Below are 21,902 nucleotides of genomic sequence, written 5' to 3'. Positions count from 1 at the left end.
GGAGCCAGGTTTTAATTCAGTGTCTTTATATGACACCTACTTTTTGTGGTGTAGGGCACCATCTGGTGGGCTTCAGAGGAACTCCGTCAATCAGAGTTAGAAGAAATACTTAAATGGGACTGGTTTCAGAGTAGCAGCCGTGTTAGTCTGTATCCGTAAAAAGAACAGGAGTACTTGTGGCACCTTAGAGACTAACAAATTTATTTGAGCATAAGCTTTCGAAAGTCTCTAAGGTGCCACAAGTACTCCTGTTCTTTTTAAGTGGGACGGTAGCCTGAATACAGATTGCAGAATAGGACTCAAAGTGAAATTGCTCTGTATCAAAGGATTCTGATGTATGTTCATTTCTGGGTGCTCTGCTGTCACAAATACGCCCCAGTAAGAAGTGTATATTCTCCAATATTTCAATATGGCCACATGAATTTATAGGGAAAGATGGGCTTGATCCTTTGTGGTCAAAAGCTGCCATCTTGCTCCATTGAAATCAACGTCAAAGCTCCCAATGACTCTACTAGTGCAGGATCAGGCACTTAGGGAAAGAGTTGCAAAAGTATTTAGGCACCTAAGTCCCATTTCTAGGCGCCACTGCAATCCACAAAACACCTAACCTGTACGCAGCGGCACCGACTTTCTAATCTGCCAGGGGGTGCTCAACCCTCTGGCTCCGCCCCCAAGCCTCCAGTCCACCCCACTTCTTCACACCCCCGCACCCCCAGGTGTGCCCCACCCTCCCCCCCTTCTCACAGCACCTCCTGCACACGACAGAACAGCTGATCTGCGGCAGGTGGGAGGCGCTGAGAGGGAGGGGAGAGATGGCTGCTGGTGGGTGCTCAGCACTCAACATTTTTTCCCTCTGGGTGAGCCTATGCCTGCTAACACCTAAAGTTGCTTGGCGCCTATGTTATTGCAGTAAACAGTTCCTTAGGCGACTATGTTTCTGCATCTGAGCATTTCTTCTGTCTCTTCTTTTTTCCATATCTATCTCTTTCTCCTTCTTTATATATGTGTGTGTATGTTTCTCTCTCTTCCCTCTGTCCCCACCTTTCTCTAGGCCTTCCTTTTGTTTCCTTTTTCTTATCTGCATCACTCTTTCTTTTCTTCTCATTTGAGGAGTTAGGCCAGCAGGTACAGAAGAACAGAACTGTGACTGACAGTGAATCCCTTTACTCCCAATACCAGTTGAGAGTGAAATTGTCTAGGCTGCATGATCTGAAATCTTCATTTGCAGTATGAACTATGTTCCCAATAAGAATATAGTTATTTACAGGTCTTAAATTCTCAGAGATTATTTCCTGGAGCCTCCACCCCCCGTTTGTGGCTCCAGACTTCAGCTGCGGGGCACCAAGAGTTGGGGCTTCAGTTCTGCAGGGAGGTGCCCCAGGGCTCAGGACTTCTGCCCTGCGAAGGTGTGGGAGGTTAACCCAGAGCTCAGGGTTTCTGCTGTGTGAAGGGGGAGGTCGCTCTGGGGCTTCTGCCCCATGGGGGGGGGGCCCCCGGGGGCGGGGGTTTTTTCCCCGGCGGGGGGTGGGGGGGGGCATTATGCATAAAATATAAACTAGTAATAGTGAAATAGTTAATTAGTTCTCAAATTGAGGTTCAAGAGCAAACCTACCTTTTTTCCAACATGTGCCTTGCAGAAACTCGGGCTAGGAGCTATGGCAGAGTAGCACTACATCTCCAAGACCCTCCTATCACAGGCAACACGCCTTTCATAAATTCATCAAAGTGAATCTTAAAACCAGTTAGAATGTTTGCCCCCACTGCTCCTATTGGAAGGCTGTTCCAGAACCTCACTCTGATGGTTAGAAACTTTCTAATTTCCAGCCTAAATTAATTAATGACCAGTTTATAATCATTTGTTCTTGTGCCAACATCGTTATTTAGCTTAAATAGTGCTCCTCTCTATTTGGTGTTTACCCCCTGGTGCTTTTATAAAGAGCAATCATATCACCTTTCAGGCTTCATTTTGTTAGGCTAAACAAACCAAGCTTTTTTAGTCTCCTCTAGTAAGACAGGCTCCATTCCCTTGATCATCCTATCAGAGGGGTAGCCGTGTTAGTCTGAAGAAGTGAGGTTCTTACCCACGAAAGCTTATGCTCCCAATACTTCTGTTAGTCTCAAAGGTGCCACAGGACCCTCTGTTGCTTTGATCATCCTTGTAACTCTTCTCTGCACCTGTTCCAGTTTGAATCCATCTTTCTTAAACATGGGTGAACAGAACTGTACACAGTCTACCAGATGAGGTTTTGGCAGTGCCTTATAAATTGTATTTATACTTCCCTGTCTCTACTGAAAATACCTCATCTGATACATCCTAGGATGACATTTGTCTTTTTCATCTTAATCACCATAATAACGAGATACAAAACTCAGGCCCAGTTTGTGTGCAGTAAAGCAGCTTTGAGTGCTGTAACTCCTGAGGTGTACACTCTGCCAAGCCACTTAGTGAGCAGAAACAGATGCAGCGCTCTTCAAAAACCACCCCGACAAGAGACATAGAGCTTTCTGCGCCGGGGCTACAGCGCTGCGGTGCCAATGTAGACACCGTGGTGATTACAGCACTGCAACTGGCCTCCAGGAGGTGTCCCACAATGCCCGTTCTCACCTCTCTCGCCATCGGTTTGAACTCTACTGCCCTGCCCTCAGGTGACCAACCATCAGCCCTACCCCATACATTCCTTTGCAAATTTGAAAGTCCCCTTCCTGTTTGCTCAATGATGTGTGCAGTGGTCTCAGCGCATCTTTCCAGGTGGCCATGCCTGCTCCATGCACCAGGCGATCCCCCGCTTGGAGTAAGGCTGAGCTGCTGGACTTCATCAGCATTTGGGGAGAGGAGGCAGTGCGGTCACAGCTGCGCTCCAGACGTCAGAATTATGATACCTATGGACAGATTTCTAGAGGCATGTTAGAAAAGGGCCATTACTGGGACACATTGCAATGCAGGGTCAAAGTGAAGGAGCTGCGGAACGCCTACCACAAGGCGTGGGAGGCAAACTGCCACTCCAGTGCTGTCCCCACAAGCGGCTGGTTCTACAAACAGCTGGACGCGATACTCGGTGGTGACCCCACCTCCTCTGTGAAGGCCCCTGTGGCTACTTCGTTGGCTTGCATGCCAGTCAAGAGTGGACCAAGCCAGGAGGAGGCAATATTGGATGAAGGGGGAGGGGAACCCAGAGGCAGAGGATGACTTGGAGGCCAAAGATGCATGCAGTCAGGAGCTCTTTTCTACCCCGGAGGAGCCTAGCCAGTCACAGCAGTCAGATCTTGGCGAAGCGCAAACAGGAGAGGAGTCTCCTGGCAAGTGGATCTGATTTTGGGAATTGCTGATGCGAGTTGTTGGGGGCAGGAGGGTTGCAGAAAGCAGGCTTGTCTCCCATCTCATGCCTAGTTTGAGCGACGGAACAGGCTGTTGATACACTCCCTCACTTCATGGGAATCTCCCTCAGAGATCTCCAGGAAACTCTTGGGGAGATACTGGGCAATCTGCTGCCGCAGGTTCCTCGGCAGAGCTGCTTTGTTTCTTGCCCCATTAACAGTAACTTTCCCGCACCACTGTGCCGTCATGGGGGGGGGGGGGGGGAGGAACCTTTGCTGCACACAGGCTAGCTGAATAGGGGCCAGGGCGGAAGCCACAGGCTTGGAGAAGACCCTCCCTTGATTCCCTGCTCACCCTCAGCAGCAAGATATCTTCCATAATGAACACAGCCTGTAGAAAATGTGGGGACAGAAATTATTATAAGGCCCCCTCCTACAGTCCTGGCTGTCCCCAAGTGCCCAAGAGCCACATGCCTAGTGTACAGCAGGGCCCGGGAACAGTGATTTACCCTGCCCCTGTGGCTACTCACCATTTTGGGAGTCTTGTGGCTTGTGTGTGCTTGCCTGGGGTCAGCCAGTTAGTGACAGATGTGTGAGTACTGGCTGTGTTTTAAAGCACTGAAACAGTGTTGTCTGTGTTGCAAACAATACTGCTTCTGTAAAATGTTGCATTTAAACTTCACAGAGATGACCTTGGGAGCACAGCCTTCCTCTTTGTTATTGGCAGCAGAATGGTTGCGAAGAATTAGGAAGTGTCCAAGAAGAACTAAGGAGGACTTTATGCGTCAGGTTATGATGCACTCCGCCGCCGAGAAAAAGGAATTGAAGGAGTGGTGGGACAGCGAGAAGAGAGAACAAAAGGAAAACACGGCACACCAGAAAGAAGCCATGGGAGCGGCTCTTAACAGTTATGGAGCGCCAAGCGGACATGCTCCAGGCGATACCAGCTCTTCAAACTGAGCAGCTCCGCGCCCGCCCTCCCCTGCAGCCGCAAAACTTTTTCCCATGTGCTCCCCCCCACACACACACCTCCAACACACTCTTATCAACCTCCTGGCTCCACTTTTTACCTGCAGCATTCCACTCCTCCCTCCTCACAGTCCAGCAGTGTGGAATCCCACTACCCACTGCACTCAACACCCATCCCTCTGCAGTTTGGTCCTGCTGAAGTACAGCACTCGCTGCATCATACTCCAAAGGAGAAGGTTGGGTATGATCCCCGGACATACACAAATCTGTAGCCATCCTGGGACCCATCCTCCTCTTGAGACCATCATGCACCTTTCTGGACCAGCCTGCGTTAATGTCTGTGAAATGCCCACAGTGATCCACAAGCGCCTGGAGAACCACTGAGAAATACTCCTTGCAATTAATGTACTTGGTGGCTAGGTAGTTTGGTGCCAGAATTGGAATGTGCGTGCCATCTATCACTGCTTTGCAGTTAGCGAAGCCTATTTGTGCAAAGCCAGCCACAATGTCACGCATGTTGTCACGGTCTTTCAGAGCAGGATGCGATTAATGGCCCTACACACTTCCATCAACATGGCTCCAACGGTCTGACTTTCCCACTCTGAACTGGTTAGCGACTGATTGGTAGCAGTCTGGAGTAGACAGCTTCCACAGTGCAATCGCCACACGCTTCTCCAGCGACAGGGCAGCTCTCATTCTCGTGTCCTTGCGCCGCAGGGCTGGGGCAAGCTCATCACACAATCCCATGAATGTGGCTTTCCTCATGCGAAAGTCCCAGATGTGCATCACGATGTAATCCCACCACTCAGTGCTTGTTTCTCAAGCCCAAAAGCAATGTTCCACTGTGGTCAGTACCTCCATGAATGCCACAAGTATTCTCGTGTCATAGCTAGCATGTGTGGCGAGATCAATGTCACACTCCTCTTGCCTTTGTAGTTTAAGGAATAACTCCACTGCCACTTGTGACGTGTTGGTCAGTGTGAGCAGCTTCTGGTCAACCGCTCGGGATCCATTCCTGCAGTCAGAAAGAGGCAGGGCAGGGCACACAATACAAAAACCGATGAAAGATGGCGCCAAATGTGGACAGAAGCACAGGGATTGCTGGGATGCGAAGCAATGCATCATGGGGCATTGGGACAGGACCAGGATACCCCTTCCACCTTCCCACAAGTCTTAGCTGCAAAAGAGAAAGAGGAGCTCTGTGGGATAGCTGCCCAGAGTGCACCGCTCCGAATAGCACCGCAAGTGTGAACATGCTATTGTGCAGGAAGCTATCAGTGTGAACACACAACAGTGGTTTTCCTTCACCTCTCTTTGAGCGGCGCTGTAACTGCCGGTGCTGTAACTTTGCAAGTGTAGACATGCCCCAAGTAAGGTATGCAGTGATTTCAAACTGCATCCTATGCTTCTTCAGTTTATATTGAGCTTTGAATCTTTCTTTCTATTTCCCTCCTCTCTACTGATGGACTCAAGATTCAAATCACTGGATTAGGCCTCTCTTAGAGTTGGAGCTCCAGATTCAGGAAGATCCATGGGTAAAAAAAAAAACAGAACAGACAAAATCCCTTTGTAATACTGGATAGTCTCAAATATTTGCAAATGAACTAGCTACTACTAATAAACTTATAAGGTACTTTGAAACTATGGTGATGAGTGTGAGATAGACAGGAGTACTACCAGCCACACATGTTCAAAATTAATGAATCAAGCCTTCAAATGTCATGGTGTGAATTAAGAACCATGAGAGTTTTTAAAATAATACTTCTGGAGGGCTTCGGGTGGATTTTTTTGTCTTCAGGCTGTCAAGCCAGGTAGGGGGTCACATTTTCAAGCCTATCTCCACAGCCACAAGGGCCAGACAGTTTTTTTTTTAAATGAAAGCTAAGATTCTGATGTAGTCAAATGATTCCAGGATCTAGGGCTTTTAGAAAAATATCTGGTATCATAAGCTGCATGATAAATCACAAGAGTTGGCAACAGAGATTAGATAGACAGACAGACAGATAGATTTCAGATGACTGGAATGAATTGAACCAACGACCTGCAAATGAAAGGTTCTGTGACAGAATGATAATTTCCTGTAACATCATGGACAAACCTTACTGAATTGAGTTTAATGTCTTTGGAGTCCATTGTATTAAAAATGCAACAGTCTATGTGCTATTGAGGGATTGTATGTATTTCCATGGGAAGGGTATATAGGAGAACAACAGGAGGTGATTAGGCAAATTCATTCAGCTTATAACAGCTCCAGACAGCCCGGGCCACTGTGCAGAGCCCTGGAGGTGCACCTTGGGGGGCAGGGACACAGGCCAGGGGCTGCTCTCGGGCAGCCTTGTCCCCCGCCCAGGGCAAATGGATGGCCATTGGCTGTCCAGAGCTGCCTAGGCTCCCTGGGTGGCTCTTACCAGCTGAGGACAGTTGTCCCCAAACTGTGGGGCACACCCCCATAGGGGGCACGGAGGCACTAACAATCCCAGGGTGGGCTACAGCCCTGGGTCTATATGGAGCCCATGAGAGCCACAAGGCCCAACCCAAGAGCCATCTTGGGCGCGCTCTGGCAACCCAGGTGGGCCTCCAGGCCCAATCCAAGATGGCAGCGGGTAAGAGTTCTTTCCTCTACTCCCTCCCCCGTCACGTGCTTGGCCGGCGGGACAAGGCTCAGTCAGAGCTGCCTGTGCCCCGGAAGTAGGGCAGAGTACACCGGAAGTGGAAAGCCTCCATTCCCGGAAGCGCAGGTGTTCCGGCCGGGCGGCTAGTGGCCAGAGGGAGATGGCAGCTGCCCGGCGCAGGAGGCAGCGATTGAGCTGGGCGGCGGCTCCGGCCCTCTCCCGGCGCGGGGGAGCGGGGTGATGGGATCGGGCCGCTCGCCCGCCGCCTTTCCGGTTGAGGAAGGTAGGAGAAGCCGCTTCTCACGGGGCGGGGAAGGGAGCGTCGCTGCCGGGCGGGAAGCTGCCCGGGGTCGGCCTGGGAAAGCCGCCAGGGTGGGCGAGGCAGGCACACGCTGCGGGGAAGAAGGCTCATGGGGCTGCCCCAGGCACGCATCCGGGGAGGGGTCTAGCGGGGAGTGAGGCGGGTGCGTAGGAGACATGGGGAACGGGAAGATGAGGACCCACGTCTTGGAGGGGAACCAGTTTCGTGAGGGGTTCCTGGGACCGGGCCTGTTCCCGGGTGTGTTCCTGCGGGTTGGAGCGGGAGCAGCCCGGCGCGGGTACGTAGCCTGGGGGTGGCCTCTCTTCTAGGGGTCTCGCTGTGGGGTAGGGAAGATTCTTATTTTCTTCATCGCTTCAATTTCATCGTGCTGGGTCTATGCCACTCACAAATGACTAGATGGTGGATCATTGCCCCGAGGAGCCTACAGGCTACATTTAGTCTCTTGCATTTGCTCCTTACACCTGTAGAGTTTTTAAAGGTATAGCTTTTGGCTATTATAATACATGCAGCTTATTAGAACTGACTCAGTTTTGTGGAGGCAGCATGATTTAGTGATCTGACTCAGGAACTCCTGAAAGCCCAGCTCTGCCACGTGCCTGTTATATGACCTTGGTAAGCCACTTCATCTTTCAATTCCTCAGCAAGAGGGGAGTGCTGACAGTAAGGTTTCCTTAGCTAAGTTTCCTAAAGACCTATATTATGGAAGTACTACTGTTTTTTGTTGGCATCTTTCACTGAAAATCCTAGGACATCTTCTAACACAAATATGAGCAGCATCTAAAATTAGTTCTTCAATGTAAAACTGTACATAGATAGTATCAGATGGGTAGCCATGTTAGTCTGTATCCACAAAAACGAGAAGTCCGGTGGCACCTTAAAGACTAACAGATTTATTTGGTTTCAGAATAGCAGCCCTGTTAGTCTGTATCTGCAAAAAGAACAGGAGTACTTGTGGCACCTTAGAGACTAACAAGTTTATTTGAGCATAAGCTTTCATGGGCTACAGCCCACTTCTAAGGTGCCACAAATACTCCTGTTCTTTTTGCACATTTATTTGGGCATAAGCTTTCATGCGTAAAAAACACATGGTTTTTTTTTAAACTTGTTTTTGTACATAGATAAACATCTCTAAAGATGGCAACAAATGCCATGGGTGTAGAACTTGCACATGAAGGGATTTGAAGTAAAATGAAAATCATCAATCACAAATTTAATTTAAATCTAGATTTCATCTGAAATCTGTGTGTGAATGTAATTCTTTAAGTCTGGGCTTGTTCCATGTAACAACATATTGAAAGTAATCACAAGTTTATATTTCTCTTATATTTACATAAATATAGTAAAAGAAAAATAATGGCTTAATTATTGGGGAAGTTTTGTGCCCAGGAGGACTGAAACTGGGGCATCATGCAAGTTGCAGGGGACCATCTGCAGCCGCTTGATTTCTGTGGGAGGGTACCATATTTTAGCTCTGTGGAGTGATTTCTGACCTAAGTGTAGTTTGAAGTCTCATAGTCATTTAGAAGTGACTGGTGTTTAAGATCACATGTTTTTTTTAGTCAGCAGTAACTTGTGCTTTCTGACTGAATCTTATTTGGTGTGGGAGTGGAGGAACTGGAATAAATGTGTGGGTTTTTTAATACTAATTCTGGACACCTGTAACAGCTATACATAGAGAATCGGGCGATTCCAAGCAAGTAAACCAATACATCATTAATTTTAGGGTTTCCAAGCAATGATCTCTACTGACTTTTCTAAACTAATTCAGAAGGAAGGCTGATGTTCTGTCTGTAACTCCTGTGTGAAGAGAGAGGGCAGAAAGTAAAATATAAGTTAATTTTGTTAACTCTGAATTTCTCAGTTTTTGTATTGTAGTTTTAATTATATCTGTGAATTTATTTATTCAAGTTCCTTTGCTCCTTTTTAAAAGGAAATTACCAATAGACAACTATAAAATGTCTAATTACTGGAAAAACTAGACTGTCACTAAGCTGTTGGGTAAACATATACTCTGGCATTTTTAATGCAGTACTTACCCAATAGTTAACACTTCTTTTAAACTGTTTTGGATAATGTGGTGATTTAGAAGCATCTGACAGACAAATCTAATATATTAGAATGAGGCATTCTGCTGACTTGTTTGACTTGTACTTTTAAATAATGTAAATACATGTTACCAACTTGATAGGAATATCTGGAATAAAACCCTCTTTTTGTTTGGTTATATAAATCTTCTAGCCACAATAAGTACAACTTGGCAACTTTCCAGCCCTGCCAATGTTCCTCTAGTTCAAGGCTGAGGTACAACTTGTATATCTGTCACCAAAACAACCCCTCGGGGTAGCTGTTTGGCATGGACACTGGGAGCTAGACAGCTGTTATAACTTTGTTAGCTATTCATGTTAAAATCTGTTTTCAGTATCTTATGTATTATAGTTCTAGTCTGAAAATATACATATTAGAAATGCTCTTACTAGGCACTGAGCCTCTGCAGTATTTCTAACTCTCAATAAAGAATCAATTATATTAAATACCTTAAAACCACTACCAATTACTCATTCAGACCCACCTCACATCTTTGTAATACTGTGCTACCATGTAACCACTTTCTGTCCCCTCTCCAAATGTCACAGAAAAAGGGAAAACCAGCAGGTTTGGAAGACTTAAAGTCAGGTTCAGGTAGACCAAGGGTTGGTGGGTAGAGAGTATGTTCTGAAGTAGAGGACCCCTCGAAGATTGTGTTACAAAGAGTTCCACCTCCTTTACATTGGGGGCATTCCAGCTCAGGCTCCTCAGATGGCCATGACTGCAGTAATATGGTTTGAGGATAGAGGGAGTCTCAACCTTTTAGAACTGTAAAAGTCAAGGCCAGTGCTTAAAGCTCAAAGGAAATTAGTATAGTGTGTGGAGAACCAGGGCTAGGTGCTTCATATAAAAATGCAAAGTAAGAGAGTTCAGAATACATCAACCATCTTATAGGTGTAGCCCCAAGTAGGGCACACTACAGTAGTCTAATCTTGAGGCGATGAAGACATAAGTATAGCAGGTCTCCATCCAAAATGGGATTGCATTTGCCTTATCAAATGCAGATAGAAAAACGTGTCCTCTGATATGGCTGCTACCTAGGACCCCAAAGTTTAATAAGATCTTAAATTGCAAACCTAAGTGTCACTAATGGCCATTTAGTTAGTATTGCTAGTACAAGTCTAGCCAGTTTTCTTAGCCTTGTCACAATTAATGCTATTTCTGTCTTGTCAAGATTGAGCCTCAGCCAGCTAGCCCTTTGTCCAAGCCCCGCTCTCCAGTAGACACTGGGCTATCCTTTTCCCTTTACCAGCAGAATCACCATAAAGGGGTTATGTAATACTATCATTAGCATGCTGTTGTGGTAATGCATGACACCTTTAGTTTATGTAAAGAAGGGGGGGGGGAACCAAAATCCCAAACCGGATGTACTTGTGCAGTAGTTGCTAGTAGTTATACTGTCATACTAAGTAATTCATGACCCAAACACTGGATTATATCTGTGCTGAATGCTTGTCTTGTTTTTGTTAAAGGTGCAGAGCATGGAGAATGATGAACTTCCGCCAGAGGATGGGATGGATTGGTGTGGGGTTGTATCTATTAGCAAGTGCTGCAGCTTTTTACTATGTCTTTGAAATCAATGAGACTTACAACAAACTAGCACTGGAGCACATTCAACAGCACCCTGAGGAGCCACAAGAAGGAACCACATGGACACACTCCTTGAAAGCACGACTGCTGTCCCTGCCTTTTTGGCTCTGGACTATTCTATTTTTAATACCATATTTGCAGATGTTTTTGTTCCTTTATTCCTGTACAAGAGCTGACCCCAAAACTGTGGGCTATTGCATCATTCCGATCTGCCTGGCTGTTGTTTGCAATCGGCACCAAACATTTGTGAAGGCCTCTAATCAGATCAGTAGATTACAGTTGATTGACACTTAATTCAATCTCCGGTTTCAATAGCTTCTTCAGGAATAACACCTATGTCTGACCTAATCACACGACTGAAGTTCTGACTGGAGGTTGGAAAGAGCCTTTCCTTTCAAATGGCTAAATACTGAACAGTAGTTACGTTCTTATTTTTTTAATGCTTTTTTTAAAGCATGGACCCATCATACTAGCCAGAATAGCAGAGCCCTGTGAGAGACTTGATGCCTTATGATGCAAAATTGCCACCCTCCCTCTGAAGTATCTTGGGGAAGTATGCTTCTGCAATCATACTCCACTGTGCAAAAAAGATTACGTGCAAGCTTTCCCTTTGAATCAATGAAAGTGGACACTTTTGTGGTAAATGTAAAAGATTAGAACATGCTGATAAAAGCTGCATTTAACACATTACTTTGCTTTCTCATTTTTTAAATACTATTGCACGCTTACAATTCTGAATTATCTTTTAAAAAGATGAGAATGAAGTATGGCTGAACAGCTTTTTAGTGAGGATAGTCCTTTTCTCTCTGTCACTGAGTTACAGGCCACACAATACCATATTTTATTAGGCAGAAGTTGGGGAGGTGTGATGCCTTTAACATCTTTTCACTGATGCCAAAGAAAAGCTGGTAACTGGCAGGGGACTAGAGGTTCTACAAAACTCATTTTTCTTTATTTTCTTCTCCCTACTTTTCTCCTAATGGTAACTGAGTTCACTACTGTTGTGCTTCATTGCGTGAGTGGAACTAGAACAGCTTTTGGTGAATCAACTGTGCATTGGGGAACTACTATAAAAATGGGAGAATAAGATGTGTCCATCAACTCTTTGCTGAAACACCTGTGAGATGCAAACAAAAGGCTACAAGGATATCCAGTCTTTCTCCCAAATACTAAACAAGTGAGCTAAATAATCCCACTAATACAATGAGTACCAGACTTCTTATTTTCCAAAAACATGTAGAAGTATTACTGGTGGTTGTCCTATATCTTAATTTCACTCTCCATTTTCAGTGACCTTTTTGGCATAGTAAGTAATTCTGACAATTGGTTTACCATGCTATTAATTTAGAAGCATAGATTCTATGGCAAGAAGGGATTATTGTGATCATCTAGTCTGACCTCCTGTATAAAACAAACCACAGAATGTCCCAAAAATAATTCTTAAAGAAGATCTTTTAGAAAAGCATCCAATCTTGATTTAAAAATAGTGATGGAGAATTCATCATGAGTGTTGATAAATTGTTCCAATGGTTAATTACTTACTATTAAAAATGTATTCCTTATTTCCACTCTGAATTTGTCTAGCTTCAGCTTCCACCCATGGGCTTATATTATAGCATTCTCTGCTAGACTGAAGAGCCCATTATTAAATATTTTTTCCCCATGCAGGTACTTAGACTATAATCAAATCACTTCTTAATCTTTTCGGTAAGATAAATAGATTGTACTCCAGTCATTGCTTCCTAGGATAGAGTTCCCTATCATCTAAGTATGGCCTACATTCTTTGTTTCTAGATGTATAGATTTAGCTATGTTAAAACACTTATTCGTGGCTTGTGGCCAGTTTGTCAAGCAGTCATCATCAGCTCTGAATCAGTAACCTGTCCTCTTAATTATTTATCACTCCCCCAATTTGTGTCAGCTGCAAACTTTATCAGTGATGACTGTTTTCTTCCAGGTCAGTGATGTGCTATACCATAGGGCAAGAACCGATGCCTGCAGAACCCCACCAGAAATACACCCGCTCGATGATGATTCCCCATCAAATTGAACCATCCTGTCTTAGTATGGCATATAGGCGTTTACTTGGTGGTCCCTTTGGTTTTAGTGGAACTCATTAAGTTTCTATTGTTGCTACACATCGTCAAGGAGTGCCCGCTAACCAAATTCAGCAGCAGGCTCTGAGAGTTCCATTTGGCCCCTGAGAACGCCATTGCTTGGCTCAGCAAATATGGAAAGGCTAAATAACGATTCTAGCCCTTGTGGAGATAAACCAGTGCAGGGCTGAGTCTTCCAAGAGGCAGAAGCAGTAGGCCCAAGCCAAGATAGTTTATACCCCTTTTTGTGTCAGTTATGTGAATTCCACTATAATTATAATAAATGTTAACATTCTACTGAACTGCTGCAGCAGAACATCCACCTGTTCTGAGACTGACTGGATCTTGGGGAGACTACAATCACTTCTCCCTCTAGCTCTGCTTTCAGCATTACCATGTTTAAACACAGCAGCTAAAACATTCTTAAGCTTTCATTTGCATTTGGAGCAATTGTTTCTGTGGTTTTAAATGCCAACATTGCTGCTAAGAACTGAACATACACTCTACCCTTTACAAGAAAGCAAATGTAATAAAGTTCTAATGGCAAAGTGTAATATCTAAAAGAGTCTTGCAAAAGTGTTAAGCAGGAATGGAAGAATCAACCTTCAGAAGGCAGAGCTTTAATACTGTGATACAATTTCCTTCATTTTTTTAATCAGTTTAAATCCATATTCTTATTTTCCATGTTTCTAAAACTGGAGTATCTTCCCTACTTTCTATCATTACAGAGGGACTATGCAGATACCACTGAGACAATAGTTCCATTCATTGAAATAAGATGTTTCTAATATTGCCTTGAAAAATTCCTTTTGATTGTTTCCTCGTTAGCTTATCAGTGGAGCTTCTTCTAAGTGTTGGCTGGTAGCAGTCTCAATAGCTAGCTTTGTCGGGCTATATTTCCCAATGCTTCCTAAAATGTCCCTTTGTCTACACTTCTGGGCAACATAAGCTAACACTGTCAAGCAGGGTACATAGCTCATGCCACCTCTCCCTTCCCACTCAGAAAATTCAAACTGGTTCAATAAGTCTGAATCCTTTTCTCTTAAACTCTCTTCCTTTACTGTATAGGATGTGAGCCACTGTGCCGATAGGTCTGGTTGCAATGGTGTAATTTAAAAAAAAAAAAAGTACATGTAGAACATGAATTTCAAAGTTGCCAGGTACAAAGAAGAAACTAGATCTGTGCCTCTGTAGGCAAGATCCTTTGCAGAAGAATGGCCTATGAGGGAGGAAGTTTCAAGGAGTAACAAAAAAAGCAGTCTGATTCAATGTCAAGCAATCAAGTGGCCTTTCACAGATTAGTCAGCTCTTCTATGTAACGGGCTGAGCCTTTTTGGATAGGGACAGCATGATTTCAGCAGTTGATGTTCATGAAAAAAGGCAGAATCACTTTGTTTATACTAGGAGATTCAGAGAACATCTGCTGTGGAAATAGCTATGCATAATTGGGGCTATTTATGAATGATTTGATACTAAGAGGGCTAGTGCAGAGACTGCTCACCAATATTTTTACCACTCTACTGGCTAGACCTGCTTGGTGTAGGATTAGAGAAGAGGGTGGTAGAAATGCAGGGAGTTAGTCACCACCATTTCTAGCACCAAGGGAGCTGTGTCACTGGGAGATTTCCTTAAGAAATCAAAATGAATATCAAATTGTCTAAACAGCTACTTCAATTATAGAGTCATCTTTAAAAAGTAGTTTAACTATCCTAAAGGCTTTTAGATATTTGCTAGTGAGATTCTCACATTCATGTAGAATCACAGCTTCTTTCCTCTAGAAATTGCATAACTTTAGACTTTTTAAATAATCTTAGCTTGTATTAGGGAATTTTATCATTGGGCTTTAAATACTGAAAATTTTCTAAAAGGTGGAAAAGAAATGAATTATTGTTAAGCTTCCAAGTTCATAATTATGGTGCAAAAGCTTCTTTTTGGTCACACTGTTCATCAGAGAACAGCTCCTATGAAGAATACAATAAGATCATGGGACTAAGACTACAGTTCTTCAACTTGCACTAGAAAATAGGAATTGTTGTAAAAGGGCACATGAGAGATCTGTGAAGTCTAATATCTTACCTTTGGTAATGGGTACAGTAAAACCTCAGAGTTACAAACTGACCAGTCAACCTCACTTGGACCCAGAAGAGCACAATCAGGCAGCTGCAAAGATGGGAGGGGGAAACGCAAGTAAAGTACTGTGTTAAACATAAACTACTAAAAATTATGGGAAAGCATTTTTCTTCTGCATAGTAAAGTTTCAAAGCTATATTAAGTCAATTTTCAGTTGTAAGCTTTAGAAAGAACAACCATAATGTTTTGTTCAGAGTTACAAACCTTTCAGAGTTACAACCTCCATTCAAGAGATATTTGTAACAGTGAGATTCTACTGTAATACTTGAAGTTTCAAAAACAGTCTCCTTTAAAACAAAACAAAAAACCAACACCCTGTTTGATAGGCCTTTCACTGCGAGGCTTTTTCCATGGCTATTTCTAGCATACGTATTGTTGTAGCTGGTTCTTGGGTCTCTTGTCCAACATTAGATCCTTGGTGATCATCTCTGGTTTGACAACTTTACAGAAGTGGAGTTTGGTGTTCTCTTAGCCTTAAGAATGTATATTAACTACCAACTCTAGTCTGACCTCACCACACATGCATGGTGTAAACTAATGCATGAAAAATGAATTGTTTTAACGAACATCACGTGTTTCATTTTAAAAAGTTTGCATCAGCTATGGTTCTACTTAAGCCCTAGAATGCAAGCTCAACTCTTGCAAGTGACTGAGTTATTGTGTAAACTAGCAACTTGAGCATCTTATAATTGCTACTATTTTTTAAGACTGCATTTCTTGAACTTGTGTGTCTTTTGGGACTAAATGCATTGTGAATGAATAACTTTTTTAAACAATAAAACCTTTAAAATTTTTCTGGTTTGGATTTTTGTTGGCTGGGGGAACAAAGATTGTAATTCTCACTGAGAAGTTTGAAATTCTCAAAAGATCAAGTTTGTGCATGAGTTCTTATCCTCCATAAGATCTTGTACTTGCCTTTCAAGAAGTGGGCTAGCGCTTAGAGGACAATAGATGCATTTAACACTAACCTAAATAAGTCTAGTCTCCATTCTATGGTTCAATGTTACCTATTTTGCTGATGCTCACTTTTTAATTTTGGTCTTTAGACTGCACTATTCCTCAAATATAGGCTACTCAGCACTTCCTCTTGAGTGGATTCATGACATTACAGTGGAATATTTTTCATTATGGACTAACACTTCCCTTTTCCATTATTCACTCCAGATAGGAATCAAGGCCTACTAGGGCAGCAGGCTCTGGCAGCAGCAGTCCTAAGGGAGTAAACACCAGGGAGAGCAGCCATAGTGGACAGATGCAGGGTAGGGAGTTAGGAGAAAGTGATAAGACAGCTGTTCAGCCATGCAGTTTACATAGGGGCTGAGGAAAAGTGACCCAGCTGGGTAAAGAGAAACTGAGGAAGCCTGCACAAGTGACAGAAAAGACCACATCAGAATTGTCCTGTGGTTCCAGAAAAGAGGCCCAGAGCAGTGGTGATGCAGGAGAGGTAATTGGCAGAAAGGCAGGGCACTAGCAGCAGACACAGCTGAGAGAACATCAGGAGTAGTGAGTTTGGGGCAAGGCCAGTTTTGCTTGTGCTTATGTGGCAGTCTTCTGCTCCCTTGGCTGAGCTGAACTCAAGCAGTGGCTGTCACCTAGAGATCAAGGACTTAGTTTCAAAGAGTAAAAAATACTTTAAAGCATTTTTTTTTAAACCAACATCCCCAGAAACCAGGTAATCCAACAAGCTGTTCTGATACAGTGAGTTCACCTCCACTGCACACTCCTTACAGCAGCACACAGAGCACATACACTACACTCACCTCTAGCACAGGTAAAAGTAGCAGTTTAGACACTAAAGAACTTCTTAGGCAAGTAAAGGTAAGCATCCATTTGTACTCTGTTCATCTTTTCAAGGTTATCCTTCCAATCATGAGGGCTAGAAAATTTATTTTTAAATAAAAGCTGAGATACTGGTACCCGATTCTACAGCTACAGAATAGACAGGGCACTGGTCATACATTACATTGCAGAATAAGAGCGAAGCATAGCCAACTAACTTGCCAGACATCACATTCATCCCTCATTAGACCAGCATCATCCACCTTCCATTAGAACACCCAAAGCTGAATGTAAGCTTATTACAGTCTACGTAGCCCCCACTGTTTGAATAGTCACGGTCTTGAATGCCTTCTTATTCTAAAACTTTATTTAGAATCTGTTTAAATATACATATATTTTGATGTCTTGCTTAGTGCTAATCATTTGCAGCATAACATGAGACCAGAGTTCACTGTTGCATTTGTTATCTCTTGTCCCAGGCCTTCACTCAATAAAGTCACTACATTGCAACCATATTCTCCTTGTGTAGAAGGACACTTGGATTTACATGGAGGATATCCAATATAACTCTTGTGCAGAATGTGAACATCTTTATGTTTTGTCACTCTCGCAGCACTTACCAAACCCTCCCTTTTTAAATCAGAAACAGACTGCCAAACAAATTTATATTCAAAAAGATGATTGTTTTACAATTGTGTGCTAGTAAAATTTCAGGTTTACATAGTAAATGCATTGTTCTTTTGGGCATGCAATGCAAGTGTCTCATTACTTGCTCAGTGCAATTCAAACTGAACAGGCTACAGCAGATGTCTAATAACACTATATGAAGGTAGAGTTGCTGATGCAATTGTAAACTTAATTCCTGTAAGATTAATGTTACAACCTGATTATTGCAGTTGTGTATTTGATGTATATTAGATGGTGATACAATCAACCAGGTCAGGACCCCATTGTGTTAGGTCCTGTTCCAAAAGGATTTATAATCTAAAGGCCTAGATCATAGAATATCAGGGTTTGGAAGGGACCTCAAGAGGTCATCTAGTCCAACTCCCTGCTCAAAGCAAAACCAATCCCCAGTCAGATTTTTACCTCGGTTCCCTAAATGGCCCCCTCAAGGATTGAACTCACAACCCTGGGCTTAGCAGGCCAATGCTCAACCCAAAGCTGCTCTGGGCAGGCAGACCACTGTGCCTGCAAAGCCCCCCTTTTTACTTGAGCAAGGAACTTCATGGGCAGAGCTCCACCTGCACAGAGCTCACTGCACAAGATTTAGGTGAGTGAAAAACAAGCTGGTGAAGTGGAGTGGGACATCAAGATGAGGTAACAATGACAGGTTGTTTTAGCACACACTGACTGCATGCACACTTCATATGTGTAATAAGCCAATCAAGAGCAGTAGTCACAGTAATCACTAGCAATTATTGCATGGCAGTATGTATAGATACTAACAGATTGAAGCTTTTCCATCATAACCAGAATAATACACCAGCAACAACCAAAAATAATAAATGAAGAAAACCCTACTCATGCAGTGTCTCTATAACTCAAAAAGGGAAGTGAGACAGACAAAGTCCACCAGGGACTTTGGTACTCCCAAATTGTTTTTTCTGGAAGGCACTTAAAACACTGTAATGATGGGTGGCAAGGCAAAACCCTTAGACAGATAAGATTCACTAATGAATATGGAAACTTCCGGTGCTGGCTACAGTGAAGTAATGAATGGTTCACAATGAGGGTCTTATTCGTATCTGATATAATGGCTAAACCACACAAAACTAACTAACAGATCAGACACATTGTCAACCGAGTGAACCGCAAAACTGACAATGCTTACTATACTTAATGCCCATATCCAAATAAAGACAAATTTTTATACAATACTTAGCACTTCCAGGGTGTTTTATAACCCAATTCATCCTTACAACATTGTTGTGAGGTAGGTTATGTTTTTTGTTTTTTTAAGTTAGATAAGACACTGTTGGTGTTACATAACTGACACCACTCTCCTGACAATTTCTTGCATTTATTGGTTTAACACTGTATTTTAGTGTCCTTTTCAAATTATGGCACATTTTGTATTTATTTATTATTTGAATTATGGTGGCACCCAAAGCCACATGATTCTGATTCCAAATACCTATGCGTATGTCTTTGTAAAGACAAGTGTTAAACACAAATGTATCTGAGACCCAACACCATAAACAGATCTTTTAGGCTTCTTGTAAAGCTGATCAACATTTTTTTTTGTAAATAACTACTTCCTTGCTAATTTATTTAAACAGGTCTGGAATACTGGTTATTTTATACAGTCCCCTATCAATAGCACTGTTATATAAAATTGCTAGTTTGTTTCTTGTAGTTTAATATTTCAGCAGAGTAACTTGCTTTTTCTTTTTTTTAAACTGTCACTTACTCTATTTTAAGAGTGGCAGGAAAAATACAGGGAGCCCAGAAGCAGTACAAAATAATATTGACTTTTAAAAGATTCAAAACCACAAACTTTAGTGGCCAGATTAGTAAAGAGACATCTGCAAACAAAGGCTCCTCTTGACACTGGCAATTCATAATTTCTTCCTCCCAGACATTTAAGAATTAATTTCTTTCCATGTAAGAGAATCTACTATATAACACCTTACTCTCTTTTTGTCAGTTTTTTTTTATTAATAATGTTAAATACCAGAAAAAAAAAGGCATTTTCCTTCTAAAACTTAACCAAAAGGAACACAAATGTAGTTGTCTAGTTTCCAAAAATAGTTTCTGTCAGAGGTACAACAATGCAATATAAACACTAACATTTGCAACAGCAGAAAAGTATTTTTTAAAAAATTAAATAGCTTTTAAAGCAATAGTCAGGAGTGCTGACTTTTTGTCCGTTTTAAAGGCGGTCCATCCACACATGTTTTGACATCAATGTTGTTTTCTTCATCTTCCTCCTCCTCCTCTTCCTCCCCAACATCACCTTTTAAAATTACAATACAAATTAATACCACATATACAAAAAATGCCCACAAATCCATTTCCCGAGGAAAGAAACTGGATGGATTAGAGGACAGAGAAACTCTCTTTTTCCAGGTGCCTACCTGAAGCAAAAGTTGTGGCTGAAACATGCTTTTTCCACCCCCTATGAAACCATGTCATTCAAAGTTGTTTATTTATGAATTCTTCACATTCTTTATCTGCTAGTCCCTACCATTTTGTTGTGTGATTCTGCACCAACACTATGTGTAGGGTACAGACAAAAACCCACAAGACCTGCTTTTGTTATTGGGAAAGGGCACCGCAAGTCTCAATGTTATGTTTCTATCCCCTAAGGCGGAGGGATTGTGACAGCTCTGACCCTCTAGAAACAATGCCTGTGCAAAACGTTCAACAGGTTTACTGGGTTTTCTATTGGAACTGTATGATCTACGTGAGTGATTCTCCACCCTTTCTAGATCAGCACCCTCATCATCCCACCAGGCACCTTCCTACGTAGCAAGGGGAGGGAAGGCCGGTGGACTGGCAACCCCTGAACATGTGGGCTGAGAACCCGAGGTCTGAGTGAAAGGAGGATGCCGTGCAGTTACACACACCTGCCTCCGATCCACGTCTCTACCCCCAGGAAGCCAAACGGGGGCTGTCATTTGCCCCGCACACACTCGGCGCAATGCTGGAGTAAAGGGGCAGGGCTCATCTGGGTGACTCCAGCAGTCTCGTGGCCAATTGATCCGGATGACACATGAGCGCTTGTGCTTTTTCATGCAGCCCCTTCCCTCCGCGCTAACGCCCTGCCCAGCTACTGCCCAGAGCAGTGGGTTGGGGGCAGGGCAAACTATGGCCCATGGGCCGCATCCGGCTCCTCAGACCTTTTAATCTGCTCCTTGAGCTCAATTGCCCGGCTCCGCCCACTCGGCACTCCAGCCAGGGAGCGGGGTCGGGGGCTTGCCCCACTCCAGCTGCCCAGCACTCCTGCGTTATGGGCGTGGACATGCATGTTACTCTGGCTGCACAACCCAAATGCACCTCAAAAGCCATTAGAGCCTGGAACGTGCTACTTTTTGGCTTAGGTGACTTTCCTAGCAGCCAGAGCCAACTGGATTGTGGGCTGTTGGGAGTTACATGGGAGGAGATTGCTGAGATCAGGGGGCTGGTGAATCTCAATGAGTTCAATGACTGAAAGCTGATGCCCGACAAATCCAGGCTAACATTCAATTTGTGTTCAGACAGGAACAAAATTGTCTGGTAAAATCAACAAGCAGCCCAGTAATGTAATTTTCTAACAGAATGATTGTAATCGTGTTGATTTGGAAACAAAATTTATGTTGTCCCCGTTTGAACAGGAATTGTTAATTTCATGACCATTCATGGCCCACGGTACAATTTCCATACCCAGATGTGGCCAAAAAGTTCGCCACCCCTGGCCCACTCAGCCCCGCCCCCGATTCCAGCCGCTCCGCCCCGCAGGCCCCCGCGCGTCACTCACCCCGCGGCCCGGCGGCGGTCCCCGCCCCCGCGAGCCCCCCGCTCTCTTGCTCCACTAGGGGCGCGAGCAGCGCCGAGACCTGCTCCTGCAGCTGGGAGACGCCGCGCAGCAGCCCCCGGAGCTCCCCGCCGGCGCCGGGCTCGGGCTCACAGCGCACGCGAAGCGGCCGCTCCTGCCCGTCGCGCCCGGTCAGCTGCGCCCGCAGCTCCATCCCCGCAGCCCGGCCTGAGGGGCAGAGACCGGCAGCACAGCTGCCCAATCAGAATCCGTCCTATGCGCCCTAACCCGGAAGCCCTCGGCGCCCACGAGGCAACGCCCCTCCAAACTCACCCCGGCAGCCGAACCGCGCGCGGGCAGCAACTCTCGCGGGGCCACTATGTGCGAACTGTCTGAGCACCACCTGCCTCGTCATGTGACTACTCCTCCGTCACGTGGTACTGACCAGCCCCGCCCCACCCTTTGTGACTTGTTGCTATGTGCCCCGTCTGCCCGCGCCGCGCGCTGAACCCTTGTTTTGCGGTCTCGCGCGTCACGTGGTGTGT

The 21,902-nt window shown here is 44.3% G+C and overlaps 2 protein-coding genes across 2 annotated transcripts; one reads left to right on the top strand and one right to left on the bottom strand.

Moving 5' to 3' along the window:
* The first annotated feature begins 6,986 nt into the window (after positions 1 to 6,986).
* TMEM251 (transmembrane protein 251) lies at positions 6,987 to 15,913 on the top strand. Its single transcript, XM_034768062.1, has 2 exons — positions 6,987 to 7,179; positions 10,776 to 15,913. The coding sequence occupies exon 2, from the start codon at positions 10,792 to 10,794 to the stop codon at positions 11,185 to 11,187; it is 396 nt and encodes a 131-aa protein (XP_034623953.1). The 5' UTR covers positions 6,987 to 7,179; positions 10,776 to 10,791; the 3' UTR covers positions 11,188 to 15,913.
* Positions 15,914 to 17,250: 1,337 nt separating this feature from the next.
* On the bottom strand, positions 17,251 to 21,684 carry GON7 (GON7 subunit of KEOPS complex). The gene is made up of 2 exons (XM_034768063.1): positions 21,361 to 21,684; positions 17,251 to 19,857 (listed from the first exon to the last, which is right to left on the bottom strand). The coding sequence occupies exons 1-2, from the start codon at positions 21,569 to 21,571 to the stop codon at positions 19,748 to 19,750; spliced, it is 321 nt and encodes a 106-aa protein (XP_034623954.1). The 5' UTR covers positions 21,572 to 21,684; the 3' UTR covers positions 17,251 to 19,747.
* Between the last annotated feature and the right edge of the window lie 218 nt (positions 21,685 to 21,902).

Source organism: Trachemys scripta, chromosome 4 (genome assembly GCF_013100865.1).
Source record: "Trachemys scripta elegans isolate TJP31775 chromosome 4, CAS_Tse_1.0, whole genome shotgun sequence".
Classification (NCBI taxonomy): domain Eukaryota; kingdom Metazoa; phylum Chordata; order Testudines; family Emydidae; genus Trachemys; species Trachemys scripta.
This window is presented reverse-complemented; position numbering and strand designations above follow the sequence as displayed.

Excerpts from the sequence above, each read along its gene's own strand:
- TMEM251 (XM_034768062.1), top strand. The coding sequence starts at position 10,792 with ATGATGAACTTCCGCCAGAGGATGGGATGGATTGGTGTGGGGTTGTAT.
- GON7 (XM_034768063.1), bottom strand. The coding sequence starts at position 21,571 with ATGGAGCTGCGGGCGCAGCTGACCGGGCGCGACGGGCAGGAGCGGCCG. Across the intron at positions 19,858-21,360 it reads GACCGCCGCCGGGCCGCGGG|GTGATGTTGGGGAGGAAGAG; the intron begins GTGAGTGACGCG and ends TAATTTTAAAAG.